Raw genomic sequence first — 16831 nt, 5'->3', positions numbered from 1 at the left:
TAGGTACAGTATATTTAAATACCTTCTTTAGTTCATTATAGATCATTTCCCAAAAAGCCTTAACCTTTGGGCATGTCCACCAAAGGTGAAAGAATGTTCCCTCAGTTTCTTTACATTTCCAACATTTGTTGTCAGGCAGGTGATAAATTTTTGCAAGCTTGACTGGGGTCATGTACCACCTATACATCATTTTCATAACATTTTCTCTTAAGGCATTACATGCCGTAAACTTCATATCAGTGGTCCACAACTTTTCCCAGTCAGCAAACATAATGTTATGACCAATGTCCTGTGCCCATTTAATCATAGCTGATTTAACTGTTTCATCCTGTGTATTCCATTTTAGCAGCAAGTTGTACATTCTCGAAAGTATCTTAGTTTTAGGTTCTAACAATTCTGTTTCTAATTTCGATTTTTCCACCTGGAAGCCTATTTTTTTATCCAAGTTAAAGGCCTCTCTAATTTGGTAGTAATGTAACCAATCTCGCACTTTATCTTTTAGTTTCTCAAAACTCTGCAGTCTCAATGTGTCTCGATCTTGTTCTAATATCTCCCAATATTTCAGCCACTTGGCCTCCATATTGAGTTTTTTCAAAGCCTTAGTCTCCATAGGTGATAGCCACCTTGGGGTCTTGTTTTCCAATAGGTCCTTATATCTTGTCCAGACATTAAACACAGCTTTCCTGACAATATGGTTTTTGAATGCTCTATTAGCTTTTACCTTGTCGTACCACAAATATGCATGCCACCCAAAAGCATTATTGAACCCTTCCAAGTCCAAAATGTCAGTGTTCTCAAGAAGTAGCCAATCTTTCAACCAGCAGAATGCTGCTGATTCATAGTACAACTTCATGTCTGGCAAGGCAAACCCCCCTCTTTCTTTAGCATCAGTCAATATTTTAAATTTTATTCTGGGCTTTTTGCCCTGCCAGACAAATTTAGAGATATCTCTTTGCCACCTCTTGAAACAATCCATCTTGTCCACAATCTGTAAAGTTTGAAACAAAAACAACAATTTTGGCAATACATTCATCTTAATAGCAGCGATCCGGCCCAACAAGGAAAGCTTCAATTTTGACCAAATTTCTAGATCTTTCTTGACTTCTATCCAGCATTTCTCATAGTTATCTTTAAATAAATTCAAATTTTTAGCCGTCATGTTAATCCCTAGGTATTTCACTTTCTTAACCACAGTTAAGTCTGTCTCCTTCTGAAACCTTTCTTTTTCCATTATTGTCAAGTTTTTCTCTAAAACCTTAGTTTTTTGTTTGTTCAATTTAAATCCTGCCACATGACCAAATTCTTGAATCAATTCTATTTTTTTTTTTTAATGTATTAAAATTTTTCAATACAAGAGTAAAAATAATGAACAATATAACATGTATCGTAACATAGTTTCATAACTTCTCTGGACTCCCACGCGTCTCCCGCTCCCACTTACATCATTGTAAATTTTTACCAGCAATTTATCATCTTGTTTACGTTCTTATGCCCCGTTCATTTAAATATAATCTAATAGTTCTCCAGAAGGTTTACATTTCTCACTTGTCATCCCAATTCCGTCTAGTTTAGTGGTGCTCAATTATTTATGATCTAGCATCCTTCTTAACATTCAACCAAATTACAGTATTTTTGCAAATACATCTTAAATTTCTTCCAATCTTCTTCAACCCTCTCCTCTCCCAAGTCTCGGATTCTGCCAGTCATCTCGGCCAGTTGCATATAGTCCATCAGCTGCATCTGCCATTCTTCCAGTGTGGGTAGATCTTGCGTTTTCCAGTTCTTAGCGATGAGTATCCTTGCTGCCGTTGTTGCATACATAAAAAATGTTCGGTCCTTCTTTAGCACCTTCTGACCGACAATACCCAGAAGGAAGGCCTCTGGTTTCTTAGTGAAGGTATACTTAAATACCTTTTTCAACTCATTATATATCATTTCCCAGAAGGCCTTCACTTTAGGGCAAGTCCACCAGAGGTGAAAGAATGTTCCTTCACTTTCTTTACATTTCCAACATTTATTTTCAGACAAATGGTATATTTTGGCAAGTTTAACTGGGGTCATGTACCATCTATATATCATTTTCATTACATTTTCCTTCAGAGCATTACATGCAGTGAAGTTCAGCCCAGTGGTCCACAACCTTTCCCAGTCCTCAAACATAATGTTATGCCCAATGTCCTGTGCCCACTTTATCATAGCCGATTTAACCATTTCGTCTTGTGTATTCCATTTTAACAGCAAGTTATACATTCTTGATAGTACCTTAGTCTTTGGTTCTAACAATTCTGTTTCCAACTTCGATTTCTCCACCTGGAACCCTAACTTTTTGTCGTTTTTAAAGACTTCTTTAATCTGAGCATAATGTAACCAGTCTCGCACTTTATCCTTCATTTTCTCCAAACTCTGCAATTTCCAATTGTCTCCATCTTTTTCTAATATTTCCCAATATTTTGGCCATTTGGCCTCCATATTGGGTCTTTTTCGGGCCTTAGCTTCCAGAGGTGAAAGCCACCTTGGAGTTTTGTTTTCCAATAAGTCTTTGTATTTTGTCCAGACATTAAATACTGCTTTCCTGACAATATGGTTCTTAAAGGCCTTATTGATCTTAACCTTGTCATACCATAAGTATGCATGCCAACCAAAAGCATTGTTAAAGCCTTCCAGGTCCAGTACATCAGTGTCCTCCAGAAGTAGCCAGTCTTTTAGCCAGCAGAAAGCTGCGGCTTCATAGTACAGCTTTAGGTCTGGCAGGGCAAAGCCCCCTCTTTCTTTCGCATCAGTTAATATCTTAAACTTAATTCTGGGCTTTTTGCCCTGCCAGACAAATTTAGAGATATCTCTCTGCCACTTCCGGAAGCACTCCGTCTTGTCCACAATCTGTAGTGTTTGAAACAAAAACAACATTTTTGGCAATACATTCATCTTAATAGCAGCAATTCGGCCTAACAAATTATTGAATCAATTCTAACACCCTTTTCGTACTAGATTCTGGCTCCTGTAATGTCAACACCAAGTCATCTGCGAAAGCCTTAAGTTTATATTGTTTAGCTCCGACCCTAATTCCTTGGATCAGCTGGTCCCTTCTAATCATGTTCAAAAGCACCTCCAGAACCGAAATAAATAACAATGGAGAGATAGGGCATCCCTGTCGTGTTCCTTTTTCTATTCTGAACTCTTCTGACACCACATTATTAACTATCAATTTTGCTTTTTGTTCTGAATAAATTGCTTCTATACCATTTTCAAACCCCCGTCCCACTCCCATTCCCTTAAGATTTTCCTTCATAAAATTCCAGGAAATATTGTCAAAGGCCTTCTCCGCGTCAATAAAAATTAAAACTGCTTTTGTATTAATATTCGTTTGCAATAACTCCAAAATGTCAATAATGTTCCTTGTATTATCAGAAAGATGTCTGCCTGGAAGAAAGCCTGCCTGATCTTTATGTATCACTTCATTTAAAACTTTTTTTAATCTGTTAGCTAAAATATCTGCAAAGATTTTGTAATCCACATTTAAAAGGGATATGGGACGGTAGTTCTTAAGTTGTGTCTTTTCAAATTCAGATTTTGGTATTAGTGTCATGAAAGCTTCTTTCCACGACTCCGGCGCCTTCTTTCCCTCCAGAATCTCGTTGCACACCTCCTTTAATGGTTGAATTAAATAGTCTTTCAAAGTCTTGTAATACTTGGAGGTTAATCCGTCCGGTCCTGGAGATTTGCCTAGTTGCATGTTTTGAATGGCACCTTCAATTTCCTGTTCTGTTATTTTATAGTTCAATGTTGTCTTATTTTCTTGAGATATTTTTTGTAATCCATTAATTCTTAAGAATTGATCTATCTTAGTCTCATTCTGTGGCCCCTGGGTATAGAGTTTTTTGAAGTATCTCTGGAAGCACTTTCTGATCGCCACAGGATTCTGGATGTTTTTTCCTTCCACCTCGAGATTTGTAACTGTGTTCAGTTTCTGTCTTTTTTTCAACTGCCACGCTAGCAGTTTCCCACATTTATTTGCTGATTCAAAAGTCTTTTGTCTCATTTGTTTAATTTTCCACTCAGTTTCCTGATTTATCAGTTTCAGATATTGTACTTGATATAATTTAATTTCTCTCAGAATCTCCTGTGACTTTGGTTTCGATCTTAATTTTTTCTCTCCTTCTTTTATTTTCTCCAAAATTTTGTCTTTTTTCTCATTTTGGGTTCTCTTTTTTATAGCATTCTGTTGTATCAGAAACCCCCTCATGACCACTTTACTTGCATCCCAGATTACTCTTTTTTCAACTGTAGTTTTCAAATTTACTTCAAAGTAGTCTCTCAAGGTCTTTTGGGCCTTCTTAACAATCTCTTGATCTCTTAATAAGGTGTCATTCATCTTCCATCTGAAGGAACCAGTTAATGTTAGTTTCATTTCCATCTTCACGGCGTTATGGTCGGAGCAAGTTTTGGGGCAGATTTCCACCTTTCTAGTCTTTGGTGCCAGTCCTCTAGTTATCCATATTTGGTCAATTCTAGTCCAGGTCATTTTGGCTTCAGAGAAGAAAGTCCCTTCTCTCCCTAAGGGATTTTTTGTTCTCCAAATGTCAATCAAGTCCATATTGTCAGTTAGGTCAAAAAAAGTTTTAGGTAGTCTGCCATCTTTTGTCATGTTTTGTCTTTGTGCCTTGTCCATATTTGTGGATACCACCCCATTCATATCGCCCATCATGATAATGTTGTTGTAGTCCATATAATCCAACATTGTCTCATGCAACTTCTTGTAAAATTCCGACTTCCCCTCATTTGGTGCATAAATTCCTAAAATCAAAAATTTTTCTCCTTGTATTTAATTTCAATTGCCACAATTCTTCCTTGCTCATCTTTAAAAAGGAATTTTGGTGATAGGCTCTCTTTTGCGTAGATAACAACTCCTCTCTTTTTCACTCTGTCAGATGAAATAAATTCTTGGCCTAACCTCTTGTTGGTTAAAACCTTCCGATGGAGCCTAATCACATGCGTTTCCTGTAAACAAATTAAGTCCAATTGTTCCTTTTTTAATATGTGAAAGATCTTCTTCCTCTTCTGGGGGGAGTTACAGCCATGAATGTTCCAACTTAATAGTTGCAGAGTCATGTTGCAGTATATCTATTTTCCTCCTACTGCTCCCAAAAGTTCTTCTCCTTTTGGCGGTGGTGTCACTTTCTCCTGCACGTCGAGACCCAAAGGTGTAAGTAATGGACTCAAGGGATCAAATCCTGAGGCTCCTGGTTCTTTTTCAGTCCCTTTCTGAAGGTCTTTTCCGTAGTCACTCAAAAAATTTTCCTTGTCTTCAACTGTTTTAATTTTAACTTTTTTCCCTCTAAAGTTAAAAGATAGTCCCTGGGGGAACTCCCATCTAAAGATGATTCCGTTGCTTCTCAGTAGTTTTACCAAATCTCCGTAGTTGGATCTGAGCTCCAGAAGATGTTTCGGGATATCCTTGTAAATTTCCACTCTAAAGTCTCGGATCTCAAGAGTCTTTTGAAAATGTGCACCCAGAATCTTGTTTCTTTCTTCTTTCGTTCTAAGGGAGATCAGGCAATCTCTTGACCTGACCTTCCTCCCTCCCTTTCCAAGTCTGAATGCACTTATAATTTTAAAGTCTTTATCCTCTTCCAAAGGCCAAAATTTTGAAAACTCTTTTGTCAGAAACTCAATTAAGTCCTCCTTTTCTGGGACTGACCTCAATCTCAAATTATTTTCCCTAGATTTTAGTTCAATCATAGACAGATATGCCTGGTGTTCGCCAATCTGTTTGCGCATGGGTTTAATTTCCTCTTGCACGGCCTCTACTTTCTGTTTGGCCTCCTCAGCTGTTTGACGGTTTACTGTAGTGGCTTCCAATAACATTCCAATAGATTCTGCATTTGACCTAACTTGCTGAGTCAAATTGTTGACACTAGCTGTGTTTTGGTCAAGTTTAGATGATTGGTCCGCCACTTGCTTACTTAGGCCTTCTAATTTTTCAAAAATTTTATCTAGCACTGTAGTAAAGTCTCCTCCTGCGGCCATTCCTTCAGGCCTTGTTTGTTCTAAATCTTCCTCTTGTGCCACAGGAATAGCAGGAACAGATGACCTGCGCAGCTGTGAGATTATGCTAGTCTGTTGTGTTTTGGCTTTGCTTGATCTTGTCCTCCCTCTCATTCCACTGCTGTCTATGTGTCAAGGTCAGTCACACGGTTTGCAGTTCCCATGGAAATCCCCAAGTCCAAAGATGGAAAAATACCCCCAGTCTTTACACCACTTCAATCTTCCACTAGAGGGACACAATGTTTATCTCAAAAGTCACAATTTATACAGTCTCGAATTTACAAAATGTCCCTTCAAGTTTATAACAGTTGCAAATGTCCAGCAGACCTAACAGGTCCTCTACTTTGCAGAGTTAATCATAGAAAGTTACAATGTCTCCAAAAAGCGCGAGTTACAGTTTGACAGTTCCTGCAGCCTGACAGCTCTAGTAGCCTGGCAGCCCGATCTCCAGGGGTTCAGTCAATTAAAATATTTATAAATCCACACGGGAAGAGGGAAAGCCAAATTCTTCCTCTTCCACCTTAAAATAAGGTGAGATTCTATGTCTGATGTTCAGAAGGTAATCTTTTAAAGCGTAGTTCTAGGCAAAAGCAAACTAATCGTCGTTGCTTTGAACTTTAAACAGAGCTGGGAGACGGACTTCCTGGTTGCATCTCCCGTTTCAGTGTCCAAATTAAGCTTGTTTTTTAAAGATATAAATTTCTTAAGCTTCACCTACTCACGGTGGTCGTTTCTTAGCCAAATTGTCCCAGAAAAAAGGTCAGCGCTCACCGGCAACAGCTTTGCGGCTTCACTCCAGGGAAAGAGCGATCGACTCTCAGCACCGCGCCAACCCCGTCACCTTCCGGAGCCCCTTACGGGGTTCCTATCCAGTTTCGGGGGGCGCTAAAGGTGCCCGCTGAGTCCCACGGCCACAGGCTTCTACTGCCTGTGGTTTTCCGATGCGGGTCTCCGCTTCGCCGTAGCGGACGACCCGTTTCCACGGAGCTCCCTCTTCGCGGTTAGAAGAGGGCAGCCATTGCCGTTCGCGCCGCCTCCGGAAGTACTTTTCCTCCATTTTGAATGCAGAAGAGGACAATGGAAACAGTATCTTGCTCTTATTTCAACTAGCTGTCAAATCCGTTCTGTCAACGAACTTTCCCCAAACGTCATCTGGCAACCCGTTCCCAGTTTCAGAGCTGAGGTGATTTGATTTTCCCCTCACTCCTGCAGGCTTACTAGGTTCAAAATTCGAAGCTTCCCCCCTCTTCACCTGCCTCCAAGGGGGGTTCTGTATTTTTAACCGATGGAAATTTAATCTTTTATCAAAGGCTTTCAAAGGCTTTAGCTTGTAACGTCTTTGCTTCAGTCTATTTACAAAAGCGGAAGGCGGACTTCCTGTTTATGACCTTCCCGCTTCGGCGCCAAATTAAGATACTTAAAAATCCAATTTTTCGTTCTACTCACGGGTAGTTGTTTAAAATCCAATTGTCCACAGGAAAAAGTCAGCGCTCTCCAGCAACAGCAATGCGGCTTCACTCCGTGAAAGAAGCGGTCTATTCAAAGCACCGCGCCGCTCACCCCACGTCGCTTCGGATCCCCTAAACAGGGTTTCCCTGCGAGTAGGGGAGGCGCAAAAGGTGCCAGCCGAATCCCAGATTCACAGGTTTCTTCCACCTGTGATTTCAATGGGTCTCCGCCTTCGCCGTGGCGGTCAGACCCTGTTTTTCACGGAGTAAGTTCCTCCCGATCGGAGGAGCTCAGCCATTGCCGGAGGCGCCAACCCGGAAGTTGAAGCATCCTGGTCTTCCATAACACCTCAGCAGTGCCACAGGCTGATAGCATCCATTCCACGCCGCATTGAGGCAGTAATTGATGCAAAAGGGGCCCAGACCAAGTACAGAGTACATATGCATGCTTCTACTTCTCATCTCTTGTTCTTTAATTGTTGCTGCCTGTGCTTAACCCATTCCCTGAAAGTTTTACTCCTCCTCCCCTCCCTTGCTTTGGCAGAAAGCTGAGGATTACGGCTACAGGCAGTCTCTGATGGGCCGACTCTGCAGACACCTGAATGGGCAAATCCAAGAAAAACACAGTGACAGGCTTCCAGTCCTGTGCTTGAGGACTCAGTACAGGATGCACCCAGAGATCTGCCTCTTCCCTTCCAATTACATCTACGACCATGCCCTGAAAACTGACCGGTGTGTAGACATCTTACTAATTTTTTTACCTTGCCTCAAGGCAACAGGCATTTCATGAAAAGGTGACCTAAGTGTGGACATCGGTTCCATATTACCCTGGAATTTTGGCTGGTGGTCAGGGATGGTGGGGGTTGTATTCCAGCAACACCTGGAGGGTCCTGCTTTAGCTCATCATATCTGGTGTGTTTGTGTGAATGAATGTACTTGCTCTGACACTACTGGTGAGTACTTAGTTGAATGAAAATTCTGTGCATGATCATAGGCCTCAAACCTGACTCTTTCCAGCAACCTAATTTGATACTTTAATTTTTTTCTTCCATTCTAACCACTTTCTTGTTCTTTCTTTTTTAATATACTGTATATTAAAAAAGATGGTGTTAAATTCCATCCATGTACAATTTTTAGTGAACGTTCCCTAATAGTTGCTGACAGAAATTTATATGGTGCTTTTGTCCATAAATTGTTCTGTTTAACCTCTTCAGTGTTTATATCCCAATTTAATTCCCTCCAGCTTTTTAGATTTTGTTGGGGGCAAAATTGGTTCTCAATAAGTGTTTTGTATAAAAGGGAAATGCTATCTCTTATTACTATATTTTCATATTCTGTTAGTTTACTTGTAGCTTCATTTTTAATCTGTGTATTTGTAAGAAATGATCTCGGCTGATATCCTAACAGGCATGAAATTTGATTATTTTCTAAACGTACTTGCATTTCTGCTATTGTAAGAGGTTGTATAAGCCTCTGGATTTTTCTGTATAAGCCTCTGGATTTTTTGCCCTTCCACTGCTATTCACTGAATATGTTTGTCATGCTGTTTGAATATTCCCCTTCATGTAGAAAACGATGACATCAGGGAGAACAGTTTCTGTCATCCCCCACACCACCTCCCTGACATGCTAGTTTTCTCTATGTGGGGAACATCATGTGAATGATTATGTGACGGATAGTGTTTCCTCCTGCAGTGAAGAATTGAGCAAATAGACCTCAGCACACTGCTTTTTAAAAGCTATTATGATTTCTCATTGCATTATAGATGGACAGAAGAGAGCCGATTCTCTTTGGAATGGCCCTTCCTACCGTACCTCCTCTTTGATGTTTTGGATGGCCAGGAAGAACAGGAGAGCAAGTAAGTTTTTCATTTATTTGCTTTGTGAATTTGTAGTCACACTTTTCAAAGTGGCTAGCAGGAGTAAAATAAAGAAACAAAATTTAAAATCCCACATAAAGCCAGCACTGTTTTTTATTAATTACATTTGTTAGCTGCTTTTTACACAAACAAATCTCAAAGCAACTTAACAGATAAAAACAATGAAAACTTAAAACACAATGTGTAATTTCATACACTTCTATCATGTCACCTGTTTTCTAAAGTAAAAAGTCCCAAATGCTGCCACCTTTCCTCATAGGGGAGTCACTCCATCCCCCTCATCATTTGGGCTGCCCTTTTCCTGAACCTTTTCCTTTTTGAGGAGGCGACCAAAACTCTACATAGTATTCCAAATGCAGTCTCACTGTAGATTTGTGTAACTGCATTGTGATGTTGGCAGTTTTATTTTTCATTCCTTTCCTAATGTTCCCTAGCATAGCATTTTCACAGCTGCCACACACTGGCCATCTAATCCAGCCCTCAGAAAAAGCTAAAGAGCCCTGCTTAGCCCCCCACCCCAAGGGTCCCTCTCTCATCCTGGAGTAAGGAGCTCATGGCTGGTCTGCAATCTCTTACCATCCCCACCCTGAGCTATGAGAGTTGGGAGTCCCAACAAAAGGTGCACCACCCCGATTTAGTCCTGAACTCTATTGTAGGACAGGAATGGGGAAACCTGTTTCCCTCCCAGAGGTGCTGTTATAAACCCAGATTGTTGCTGGACTACAGGTATATGGTGTCATCCCTGCTACATTTGAAAGGTCTGCTGTGTGGTGTGGAACTCTGGCTTGGTGGACAATTTGGGTAACTTGTTGTTGTTGTTGTTGTTGTTTAGTCGTGTCCGACTCTTTGTGACCCCATGGACCAGAGCACGCCAGGCACTCCTGTCTTCCACTGCCTCCCGCAGTTTGGTCAAACTCGTGCTGGTAGCTTCGAGAACACTGTCCAACCATCTCATCCTCTGTCGTCCCCTTCTCCTTGTGCCCTCCATCTTTCCCAACATCAGGGTCTTTTCCAGGGAGTCCTCTCTTCTTATGAGGTGGCCAAAGTATTGGAGCCTCAGCTTCACGATCTGATCTGTGGGTAACTTACCTGCCACAGATTGATTTGATCAAGAACATAAGAAGAGCTTGCTTGCTGGATCAGGCCAGAATCCCATCAAATCCCACATCCTGTCCTCACAGTGAGCAACCAGATGTCCCAATGGGAAGGCTGCAGCAATCATGATCTGGTGTTTTCCCACTTTCCACCACAATAAGAGCATGTGGCAGCTTTTGTGGCCATGTTCTCCTTAGCTGTTGGTGGGTGGGCACACTTAAGTGTTTTTTAAAAAGCTAAGATTGAAGCAATCTTTGAGGTCATCTAGCACTGTTCAGGGCACAAATATAAGATGGGGGACACCATCTCATATTACTAACAAGGCATTGTTAGTAGTATGTGTCTTAGTAGATCACAAGCTTAACATGAGTCAGCAGTGTGATGCAGCAGCAAAAAAAATATAATGATCTTCTAAACTGCATCAACAGAAGTCTAGTGTCCAGATCAAGGAAAGTAATAGTACCACTCTATTCTGCCTTGGTCAGACCACACCTGGAATACGATGTCTCGTACTGGGCACCACAATTTAAGAAGGGTGATGACAAGCTGGAACATGTGCAGAGCAGAGTGACCAAGATGATCAAGGGTCTGGACACCAAGTTTTATGAGGAACTATTGAGGGAATTTGGTATGTTTAGCCTGGTAAAGAGGAGACTGAGAGGAGATATGACCGTCATCTTCAAATATTTCAAGGGCTGTCACATGGAGGATGGAGCAAGCTTGTTTTCTCCTTCTCTGGAGGCTAGGACTCAAACCAATGGCTTCAGGTTACAATAAAGGAGACTCCAACTATATACCTGGAAGAACTTTCTGACAGTAAGAGCTGCTTGACAGTGAAATGGACTCCCTCAGGTGACTGTGGACTCTCCTTCCTTGCAGGATTTTAAGCAGAGGTTGGATGGCCATCTGTCATGAGTGCTTTAGTTGGAATTCCTGCATTGCAGGGGGGGTTGGACTAGATTACCCTTGGGGTCCCTTCCAACTCTGCAGTTCTTTGAGTGTATGTCCCAAAGGAACCCTAAGAGAGAGAATCTGTGATAACTTTTAAAATGAGGCACACATCCAAATACAAGGCCTTCAGCTCATCCCTTTCTCCCTCCCCTTCTATTTCTTTCTTGTTCAGTTCCTTCATTAATCTCCAGGAAGTTAAGCTGGTAATAGAATTAATGAAGTTAATTAAGAGCAAAAAGAGAGACATCAGCTTTCGCAACATTGGGATCATCACCCCATGCAGTGCTCAGAAAAGAAGGATCCTGAACCAGCTGGAGAAAGAATTTGGAGAAAATAGGTAAGAATTTCACAAGCCTTGAATGGCATTAAAATCCCTTTAACTGGGCCTCTTGATTCAGCAGAGTGTCAGTCAAGTTACTGGAGGTGAACTTTACTCTCAATTGAATCATGATTAAGTTGTTGAAATACTGCATTCAGTGTGCAATAGGCCCTCCAGATGCTGCTGGACTTCAGCTCCCATCAGTCCCAGGCAGTATGGCCTGTTGGCAGCGATGATGCGGGATACCGTCCAGCATCATCTGGAGGACCATGGGTTTCTCATTCCTGGTGTACAAAAGCACTGTAAGTATCCCCCCTGTCTTCCTCCCAAAGTGATGTCACTTGTGAGGCCTTGCATGCTGCTGAAGTACATCCCAAGCAAATGAGACTACGCTTGTGCGTAGTCACCCCTTGTTAGCCTTATCTCTCACTTCCCTGAACTTATTATTTAATAAAATAAAATCTTCCCTCTGTTGTTTCCCTGTTGCTAAAATGTATGGTACATTGTTGGTTCCCTGGGGCAGGGATCTTCCTTATTTGTTGATGGTAGTCGGTAAAGCATCTGTATACTGATAGCTCAGCACAATATCCCTGTGGGATGTAATCCATTGGTGCAGTCAAATGCAACATTCCTTATTTCCCTAGCGTGGGCACAGGCAGGGGGACATCCAGTCAGGGTAACGTCCTTTTCCACTGGTGTGGAGCATCCCTCCCCTGCATGTGACCTAGGAGATGGGCATCGCTCTGGCTGACTCCATAAAAGTGCCGAGTCATGCAGCCATTTTCTCAGTCTTGTTTGTCTTGCTTCACTTGCTTTCTATTCTCTTGTTTATCTTTTGCTGCCATGCTGCTCTCCTCCATCCATTTTGTTGTCTTAATGTAATTTTGCTGTCTGCTGGCTCTCAGCCAGCAGCACATGAGTTCAGTCTCCATATGAGATGAACTCAGACTCTTTATTGTGTAACTACCAAGTAAAGCCTGCCTTTCAGGGATCAAATGAACTGAAATGTGAGTAAACATTTTGTTACTTTACTCAGAAAGACTCTTGTGTCTTTATTCTTTGAAGAGGGATTAAAGGGGACACCAGGAAAGATAAAGTCACTCAGATTTGGGAAGAGGTAGACTCCACCATGGCAGCAGGGCCGGGGCGGGAGAGTGCTAGAGTCCTGTCTAGTCAAGTTGCGTGGGATCAAGTCCAATCTGTTACCTCCGAGGATGTGGACAGGCTGCTTAGACAAGTGAAACCAACCACCTGTCTCCTTAACAGCCCATCCTGGCTCATAAAAGCAAGCCGGGAAGTGCTGGGCTGGGAGATGGGTGGTGAATGCTTTCCTCTGTGAGGGAGCCTTCCCAGACCCACTGAAAGAGGCAATTATTAAACCGCTTCTTAAAAAAGCATCTTTGGACCCAGCCCATATGGCCAACTATTGCCCAGTCTCAAAACTTCCATTCTTGGGCAAGGTGATTGAGCGGGTGGCTGTGTTAGCATTTCACTCCACCGTCGCTGCATTTGAGATTGTTGTAAATCACATGCCTGTCTGAGAAGACTATGGGAACGGAAGACAGCCTTATCTCTCTTTCGTTGTATGTACTTTGGACTGTACTTTCACTTCTTCTGTTCTCTCGGAAAAGAACGGACACCATTATGCTGTAGTCTGTATATAGAGTGTAAATAAATAGTAGCTTAGATCTACAATGTCCCACGCTTGTTGCTGTGTTATGCCAGAAGATTAGTGTGCATATGCCAGCTGGTATATGTCGCTGAGTTCCCTGGAGATGAAGGGAGATGCCTTTTCCAGTGCTGCACACATCGGAGGATGCTCGGAGATATGGGGGCTTGCAGGCATCCCCAGGGCGTTTTCCTTTTTTTCTATTTTTTTTTATTGGTTTTCACAATATTATAAACAAACAAACACAACAAACATAAATCATAGCCTTATTGAAAATTACACTTATTAACTTTGTTAAGTGACTTCCTCGCTTCCCCTTGGTTGAATTTCATTGCATGTCCTTTTAACGGTTTTCCAAATCCCAATTCTTATGAAATTTAACTTCAACATTAACATCCTTAAATCCTCACCTTATGGAATTAAACATATTAATTCATCACTTAACATAAATAAAATCCTAAGCCAATCAAGTATCTGCAAGCTGTTTTCAGTTAATTTAACTTAACAAATTTAACTATATAATCATTAAATTAAATCCACTCTTCCTGATACTCCTCCTCCTTCTGGTCGCAGACTCTTCCGGTTAGGTTGGCTAGCTCCAAAAAATCCATCATCTTCATCTGCCATTCTTCTATCATTGGTAATTCTTGGGTTTTCCACTTTTTAGCTAACAAAATACGAGCAGCAGTTGTGGCATACAAAAATAATTTAACATCTTTCTTGGGCAATTCCAAACCTGTTATTCCAAGAAGAAAGGTCTCTGGTTTCTTTATAAATGTATATTTCAACATTTTTTTCAATTCATTATAAATCTTTTCCCAGAAGTCTTTCACCTTGGGACAGGTCCACCACATATGATAAAAGGTTCCTTCCTTTTCTTTACATTTCCAACATATATTGTCACAATTATGATATATCTTTGCTAATTTTACAGGAGTCAAATACCATCTATACATCATTTTCATTATATTTTCCTTTAACAGAGTACATGCGGTGAACTTGACCCCTTTCTTCCACAATCTTTCCCAGTCCTCAAACATTATATTATTTTCTTCATCTCTTGCCCAATCTATCACCACAGATTTAACTTGTTCATCTTTTGTGTGCCACTCCAACAATAGCTTGTACATTTTAGATAAATTTTTATCTTTAGTATCCAACAACTCGGTCTCCAACTTAGATTTTTCATAAGCAAAACCATTTTTCTTATCCAATTTATACAATTCATTGATCTGGTGGTAATGTAACCAAGTTTAGCTTATCTTTAACTTGATCAAATGGTTTTAATTTGTAACCTCCTCCTTCTTCTATTAATAAATCATAATATCTCAACCATTTGGTGTCCATATTTAGTTTTTTCTGGGCCTTTGCCTTCATTGGTGAAAGCCATCTGGGCGTCTTTCTTTCTAAGAGTTCTTTATATTTTATACAAACATTATACAACGATTTCCTAATTGCATGGTTTTTAAATGCATTATGGGCCTTTGATGGTCTGGACAAAATATAAGGACTTATTGGAGAGTAAGACTCCGAGGTGGCTCTCACCGGTGGAGGCCAAGGCACGTAAGAGACTTAACATGGAAGCCTACTGGCCTAAATATTGGGAAATAATTGAAAAAATTGGAGACAATTGGAGGTTGCTGAGCTTGGAAAAATTGAAAAACAAGGTGCGAGATTGGTTGCACTATGCTCAAATCCAGGAGGTTTTTAAAGTGGATAAAAAGGTTGGATTCCAGGTGGAAAAATCGAAATTAGAGACAGAACTGTTAGAGCCAAAAAATAAACTACTTTTGAGAATGTATAATTTGCTGCTTAAATGGAATACACAGGACGAGACAGTCAAATCCGCCATGATAAAATGGGCACAGGACTTGGGGCACAACATTATGTTTGAAGACTGGGAAAGGTTATGGAACACCGGAATGAAATTTACGGCATGTAGTGCCTTGTAGGAAAATATTATGAAAATGATATACCGGTGGTACATGACCCCAGTCAAACTTGCTAAGATATATCACCTGTCTGACAATAAATGTTGGAAATGTAAAGAGGCGGAAGGGACATTCTTCCATCTCTGGTGGACTTGCCCGAAAGTGAAGGCCTTTTGGGAGATGATTCATAATGAACTAAAAAAGGTACTTAGATTTACCTTACCTAAGAAACCGGAGGCCTTTCTTCTGGGCATTGTGGACCAGAGAGTACTTAAGAAAGATAGAATTTTTTTTATGTATGCTACCACAGCAGCAAGGGTCCTGATTGCTAAGCATTGGAAGACACAAGATTTACCCACGCTGGAGGAATGGCAGACGCAGTTGATGGACTATATGGAACTGGCCGAAATGACTGGCAGAATCCGAGACTTGGGAGAAGAAACAATCGAGGAGGACTGGGAAAAATTTAAAGACTATTTGAAAAAACATTACAAGTTGTATGAATGTTAAAAAATGCACTTTTTAGAAATTCTAGCTTCAGCAATTGTAAATTAATGAAATGGAAATTAAGGTACAAGAAGTCAGAGGTGGAATAATGAAATAACTTTATTGTGTTTAAGCTAAAACGTATAAGATTTGGGTTACAACAGTTTTGAAACTAGGCAACATAATAAAATGAAAGATACAATAAGCTTTGAAATAAGTTAACAAATTGCTGATGTTTTGTATTACAGAGAACGCAGGGTTTGGAGGATGTGGGGAAGTCCAATAGATGTGCTGGAAAAAAGGATTATGGAAATTTGTAATTTCTCTACTTTATTTATATCTGTCTTTATCTCTTTTTTCTGTATTTCATAAACTTAATAAAAATATTATAAAAAAAAATAAAATGCATTATGGGCCTTTACCTTGTCATACCATAAATATGCATGCCAACCGAACACATTGTTGAATCCCTCCAAATCTAATAGATCTGTGTCTTCTAGTTGCATCCATTCTTTAATCCAGCAAAGTGCAGCAGCTTCAAAATAGATTTTTAAATCTGGCGGGGAAAATCCCCCTCTTTCTTTAGAATCCGTAACTAATTTATATTTAATTCTGGGTTTCCTCCCCTGCCAGATAAATCTAGAGAGTGCTTTCTGCCATTCTTTAAAGCATTTCAAATTATCTATAATTGGGAGGGCTTGCAACAGGAAGAGCATCTTTGGCAGCACATTCATCTTAATCACAGAAATCCGGCCCATTAATGACAATTTTAAATTTGACCATATCTTCAAATCTCTCTTAATTTCATTCCATAATTTCTCATAATTATCTTTGTACAAGTTCAGATTTTTCCCAGACAGGTTCACGCCCAAATATTTAACTTTTTTCACAAAATCTAGGCCCGTTTTTTCTTGTAGTATTTTCCTTTCTTCATTATCCAGATTTTTCTCAATTACTTTGGTCTTGCTCTTGTTTAATTTAAATCCTGCTACCTGACCAAACTCTTGTATC

At 40.4% G+C, this 16831-nt stretch overlaps 1 protein-coding gene across 1 annotated transcript in view; it reads left to right on the top strand.

Moving 5' to 3' along the window:
- The window catches only part of LOC309333155 (putative helicase senataxin), a gene marked incomplete at its 5' end in the record, with an annotated part of 49010 nt that overhangs the window by 11759 nt on the left and 20420 nt on the right, over positions 1 to 16831 (top strand). The window contains 3 exons of the mRNA XM_081846558.1: positions 8035 to 8222; positions 9256 to 9348; positions 11588 to 11752. Coding sequence (XP_081702684.1) covers positions 8035 to 8222; positions 9256 to 9348; positions 11588 to 11752 — 446 coding nt within the window. The remainder of the gene's footprint in view (positions 1 to 8034; positions 8223 to 9255; positions 9349 to 11587; positions 11753 to 16831) is intronic.

Source organism: Podarcis erhardii (assembly GCF_964252035.2).
Source record: "Podarcis erhardii genome assembly, chromosome: W".
NCBI classification, from domain to species: domain Eukaryota; kingdom Metazoa; phylum Chordata; class Lepidosauria; order Squamata; family Lacertidae; genus Podarcis; species Podarcis erhardii.
Note: the sequence above shows the minus strand (reverse complement) of the source record. Positions and strands in the feature narration are given on the sequence as shown.